This window comes from Sciurus carolinensis, chromosome 16 (genome assembly GCF_902686445.1).
Source record: "Sciurus carolinensis chromosome 16, mSciCar1.2, whole genome shotgun sequence".
Lineage (NCBI taxonomy): Eukaryota > Metazoa > Chordata > Mammalia > Rodentia > Sciuridae > Sciurus > Sciurus carolinensis.
Genome location: NC_062228.1, coordinates 20,889,999 through 20,896,108, shown reverse-complemented (window position 1 = coordinate 20,896,108; position 6,110 = coordinate 20,889,999). Strand labels below are relative to the sequence as shown.

General features: G+C 37.8%; 1 protein-coding gene across 1 annotated transcript; it reads right to left on the bottom strand.

Moving 5' to 3' along the window:
* Window positions 1–416: 416 nt before the first annotated feature.
* Window positions 417–960, bottom strand: LOC124967475 (cytochrome c oxidase assembly factor 6 homolog). The gene has a single exon (XM_047529796.1). The coding sequence runs from the start codon at window positions 905–907 to the stop codon at window positions 668–670; it is 240 nt and encodes a 79-aa protein (XP_047385752.1). The 5' UTR covers window positions 908–960; the 3' UTR covers window positions 417–667.
* Between the last annotated feature and the right edge of the window lie 5,150 nt (window positions 961–6,110).

The window sequence follows — 6,110 nt, the reverse complement described above, 5'->3', positions numbered from 1 at the left end:
TTCTGTATCTGAGCTTCTAATTCACCTTGCTTTCTGCTTCATCACCCAAATTTTCATACCCTATTGCATCTGATTACTTGCTGTCTTTCTCATATCATTTGAGAGCTGAAAGCCCATTTTATTTATCTTTTGAAAAGACAAGCTAGATGGATAGATATGACATAGTAATGATTGAATAATGAAAAATGACATCTTGAAATTTACTACTGGAACTGCATTCACTTTTACATCTATCTATCTATCTATCTATCTATCTATCTATCTATCATCTTCCTATCTATCTATGAAGATCACCTGACTGGTGTTATTCTGTGGTTTTGATCATAGATGGGGACTCATTCATTTCCAGATTTCATATTACTCATTAACATCTGGGTTATTTCATTGGAGAAAATAAATGTTTTTTTTTTTTTTATAATTGGTTTTAATTGTTTCTTAAAATAGATTTCTTACTGAATTAGAACTAGGCATATTGAAACCACCATACTTCAAGTCTTCATAGTTGAAACATGGATCTGTTACTTGTCCAATTTCATTATGAAGTACTGTACACAGGGAACAAGTACTGATATATGCCATGTCAAACTACTGTCACAGAACCAACAGAGCATTTTTAAATGTCCAGAAAGAATACTTTTTCATCCTTTGTGAAAAGTTCAGGAAGTGCCTAGGAATTTGTAGTTGATTCAGACAGCTGGAACTGTCCTGCTTCAAAATTTTCCTTGAATTTTAAGTAGTCTCTTCTTTTATCAAAATATTTTATCCATTGCTGGGGGCAGCTGGCCTCGAAGGAGTTGCGGAGGCGCAGGCAGAGGGCCGCGTCCTCGGCGTGGGCGTCCAGGCACCGCCAGTACTCGTCGCGCGCGCCCCAGCAGGCCTGCTGCTCCTTGCGCGAGGGCGCCGCCATGCCGCGCGGCCGGCCCGCCGTGCGCGCAGCCGGGAAGCCCGAACGCTGCGCCCTGGAAGTGCTGCCGCCGGTGCCACTGGGCCCCATAAATGTTTTTAAAAATAAATGACCATCCAAGAAGGACCCAATGTTTTCAGATTACATTGTTTTCCATTCTCCATAGGATCCTCAAGAAGTTGCAATGATTGGGTGGGCCAAGGTTTCCTCCTCTTTGACTACTTCTGAACATCCGAGAATGGAGCCAAGGTGGAAATGACCTACACACTTTCACCCAATATTGCTCCAAACATTGGATCCTGTGTTCTTTCCACTTCACCAGCAAATCACAGTCTACGTGAGAATTTAATTTTATGCTGCACACATACTTTTAAAAAGCAAATGGAATTTTGGCAAATAAAATTGAATCACATGACAATAAGTATCTATTTTGTTTCAAGTTAGTGTAAGCTGATAGAATACAAATATCCCTGTTTTGATAAGCAGAATAATTAAAATATTGATATTTGGATATATGACATTTTATGTAGCGAATTTACTTTATAATATTGAAATGTTAACATGACAATCCTTGAATTCAAGCAACCTGGATTAAAAATCAAGCACTGAAGGATTTTTTGCTGTTGTTCATTTTTGTTGAGATCATTTGTGTGTTTTTTGTCTTCTGGTTGAATTTAGTGGGTGGTTAATAATTATGTGATTTGTTGTGTTATGTTTATTAGCGTTGATTTTTGACATGCTTAAAACTTTAAACTGTTTTTTTAAAGACTTGCTACATTTAATGTACTAAACACAAGAAATTGTATCCTCAAGAAAATGAGTGTGAGCATAAATTGATGACTTCATCTAAAAGTACATTTTAAACAGTTAAAGAAACACCATTTGATATTTGAATTTTCTTATTAAAAATATTAAAATCATGTTTCACATTTGGTAAAGCTCATTGACAGGAAGCAATGTGTCTCATGTGTAAATAAAAAAAAAGAAAACAAATAAAAACCACACTATTATCCCAAAGATGCTCTTATTAATGGTTAAAAAGTTGTTCTACTTAAGAGGTTTAAGAAGTTTCCTAAAGCCCAGACTTATGATTTTCTTCTACACTTCTGGCTGTCTCAGCTTCCCTCATTAATCTTGCAGTAAATGACCCTAATACAGGAGTTGCAGAGGCCATCAGACTCTGCTTATTCTCTGTTTGTGGTCCCCAGTGGGTGTGAGGTTGTAGCACTTAAGGCAGTGTGTGTGCTGTTTTGAGGCACCACGAAGATAGATTAATTAGGTTGCAAATGGTCCCAGTGACATTACCAACAGAGTCTTTGATGAGCCTGGTGCAAGGTGATTGAGTCAGAGGATATTGATAGATTGACCATCTCAAAAAAAGGGAATTGACTAGGAGAAGCAAAATGAGAGCATCTGGTGTCTATAACAATGAACATGCCACAGCTACTGTTCCCAGAGTAGAACCACCCTAACAAAGGAGTCCTAAAAAAAGCAGTAAATTATGCATCGTCGATTTATCAATAATTTATACCTCACGAGTCAGTTTAAAAGGGTAACCTACACAGTTAATATAATTTATAACCAATAACTAATGTGACCAAATGACTTTGAATAAATAAATTTATAGATCCAAAGATAAATTGCACCATTTAAGAGTCCCTTCAAAAAAAGAAGAAAATAAAATGTAAAATATATTTATAGTAGCATGAAAATAAAATATTGAGCAATAATTTTATAAAAAGGTAAAAGAAAATTGTACATTTTACTTAAAACTTCAAGAATTTAAATATTTAAATACAGAGAAATTAAAAATCTAAATAAATTGAGTTATATACCATGTTCATGTTTTAAGACACTCAATAGTATTAAGATGCTGACTCTGCTAAAATGTATTTGATCTATAAAACACCATCCCCATCAAAAATAGGATAATTCTGTATTATGGAATGTGGCAATCTCACTCTAAGATTTACACAGAAATTCAAAGTGTCTAGATTAGCCAAAACAATTTGTGACAAAAGATCTGAGTGAGAAGACTTAAACTATCTTGTATTAATGCTAAAATAAATATTTTACAACCAAAACATTATGTTACTGGTACAAGAAAAGACAAATGTTACAGGATAATATACAAAAATATACCAAACTAACCATGGCTAGCTAATATTCAGTAAAGACACTGTTTATTTAATAGGAAATGAATATGTTCTACAACACATAACTCTGGGATTCCATGGATAAATGTATGGAAAAAAATTATTAAACATTCATTCACTTCATACAACACCTTATTTGGGAGATCACATAGCTAGTATCAACTTTGTTCAGTTCATAACATGATGTGAATTTGTCCTTAAGATAAACAGTGCTTCCATATATTGGGCAAAGAACATGATGAACATTTTTTTTTAAATGAAAAATATCTTCCTCCAAATTACTAAGATTTTCTCTTTAGAAAGCTTAACTGAAAAGACATAAATGCAAGACCTGGCTTCAAAAGAAATATTTTAAGTGGAATTAAATCTAGAATTCTAAAGTACTCTTACAACTCACTGGTAAGTACACAAATCATTTTAAAATGATAAAATATGCATCTTGTGAATATATGAGTGAATTGATGGATGAGCATATGATGAAGCAAGGATAATGCAATTTTAGTAGTAAAGTATGAATAGTGGGTACGTAAGTGCTCACTTAAAGTTCTTTCAAATTTGCCATATATTTGGAATTTTTTAAAGATTAAAATAAAAACATTGTTCTGGGCATTAACAATGGAATTATTTTATTTTTGGTAAATAGTAATTCTAGAGCTATTGTTCTCAAGTTTCATAATTCATCAAAATGATTCACGAGTTATAAACAACTACAACAAAATCACTCAAGCAATGTAAAGAAAGTAAAAGACCTTGGGCCCACTCCTGTTCTATTGTGCAATAGACATTTATATTTTTTAAGTCTCCCCCAGTTGTCAAACTGTACCACTAGGTTTGAGAACCCCTGGTTCAAAGCTTGTGTTCACATAATTTGCCTGGACTTCATGGTAAATATGCAGCGTAATCTAGCAGGTAGGGTTTTGAACTTTTCCAACAGGCTCTTACGGGATGCAATCATCAACGGTTCACAGATATACTTTCTGCAACGGTTCACAGATATACTTTCTGCACCAAACCCCTACAGAGTGTGTCTCAAATGTTGAATGCATCAAAATGACCAGGAGTACTTATTGAAGTGAAATTGCTAGGCTCCCTTCTCTCCGAGTTGTTACTGATTCACTAGTTGCAGGATATGACTCAAGAATTTTAGCTCTTAAGAGGTTCTGATGATACTGGTGTTTTGATCTGGCAACCAAACTTTGAGACTTATTACACTAGAGCTGTGCTGTGGAAATTAATAACCACATGTGGTTATTGAGGACAGTTGGACCTCTGAGTTTCCAGATCCCACATTTGTGGATTCAACAAACTACAGATTAAAAAAGCATTCAGCTGCCATGGCTTGAAGGTCTTCGCTTGGGGTGGGGCACAGAGGCCCCTGAGGCCGCTGCTGCAGGTGCCTGGAGGTCTTTTCTCCAGGTGCCACTGCTGCTGTTGAGCCTTTTGCAAATGCCCAGAGGTCTGCCGCCCTTGACGCTGCCTCCCACATCCGGGAGTCTTTTCTCCATCTACAGTGCTGCCACCAAAGCTGCTGCAGCTCCCAAGAGGTCACCTGGAGGTCTTCTCTCTGGGTGCTGCTATAGCTATAGTCCCCACAGACACTGTTGCCACTGACCCCCACTTTCTGCCAATGCCACTGATGAGTACAGCTGCTGCTGATTCCCTGCCCACTGCCACCAACCCCCGCCACTACCCTTCCATCACTGCCCAGAGGTCCACTGGCAGGGAGATTCCAAGTTTGGTTTCACACAGCTGCATCCATTATGAGATGAGAGCCAGAGTCTGGGTTTGGCATGTCAGCAGGTTTGCTACCAGGGTTATTTGGGATGCAGCCACCCTGTCTGGGGGTCACTGACCAGGACCTGGAGGTTCAGTGTTGGAGTGCCTGCAGGTTTGTCTGTGCCTGGGGTCTTCCTCCTGGGAGTGCTGGTTGCCACCGTCTGGTTACTGATTCTCAGGATTGCTCATCCCTGGTGGTTTCTCTCCAAATCCCAGTGGCATTGAGATCTGGGAACTGCAATGTGGTCAAACCCAGGACATCTGAGGCCCAGATTAGTGGGATAGTGACTGGGTCTGCCATGGCAAGTCTGGGCCAGGCAGTCTTGTGGGAAGCTTCTCAGGGCTGAGAAGCTTTCAGACGCTGGCAGAGACAGTTGTTCAATTTTCCACTGAGATTTATTTTATTTTTATTGTTTTCTTCTCTGGCTTCTCTCTCCACCATATTTGGAGTAGGGTGTTTTTCGTGCATCAGTTTGCTGAGGACAGTGATATATGCATGGTGTTTTATAGTTTTGCTATATAGTCTTATATTTTAATATTTTTTCTTGTTGTATGTATTCTTACTCTTACTTGTCAATTCCCTTTCTACCTTTTCTCCACCTAATAGCCAATCTCTGTTGGTTCCTCTTCCACTTTTCCAGTGGAGTTTTGCTTCTGGTTTCTTTCTTTCTCCCTTATGAACATCATGTCTTGTACTATTTCTGTTCTCTTGTTGTCCACTATTTGAGATTATAAATCCTTTTGGCAAATTTTCTGTTTGTATGGTGGACTGTGATTGAACTCATCATAGCTCTTTATAGCGAGAGGGCAGTGGATGCCTTGGTGGGAACTATTAGATTCAAGGCTGTATATTGTTTGCACTGGGTGCTATTGATATTGTTCTCCCTCTTAAAGGTGGGATACTGGAAATCTTCAGGGAAAATATACGTCTACAGGGTAGAATCTCTACTGCCTCAGATCCACACAACTAGATGGGAAAACACACAAGCAACATGAAAAAAACAAGGGAACAAAGTGCCCCAAACAAACCAATATACCACAATAAAGGAATTCACTGACAACACAGTAGAAGAAATGTCTGAGTAGTTTAGAATGTACAAAGTTGAGTTGATCCGTGAAGTAAAGAAAGGTATAAAGAGTGAAATCAAAAAAAGAAAATACAGAAGTGAAAGATCAATTCAATAGTTAAAGATTGCGAAAAAAGGAGCAGAAATCCTCAAAATGAAGGAATCATTAAGTCAAATTATAAATTCAATGGAAAGCATCACCAACAG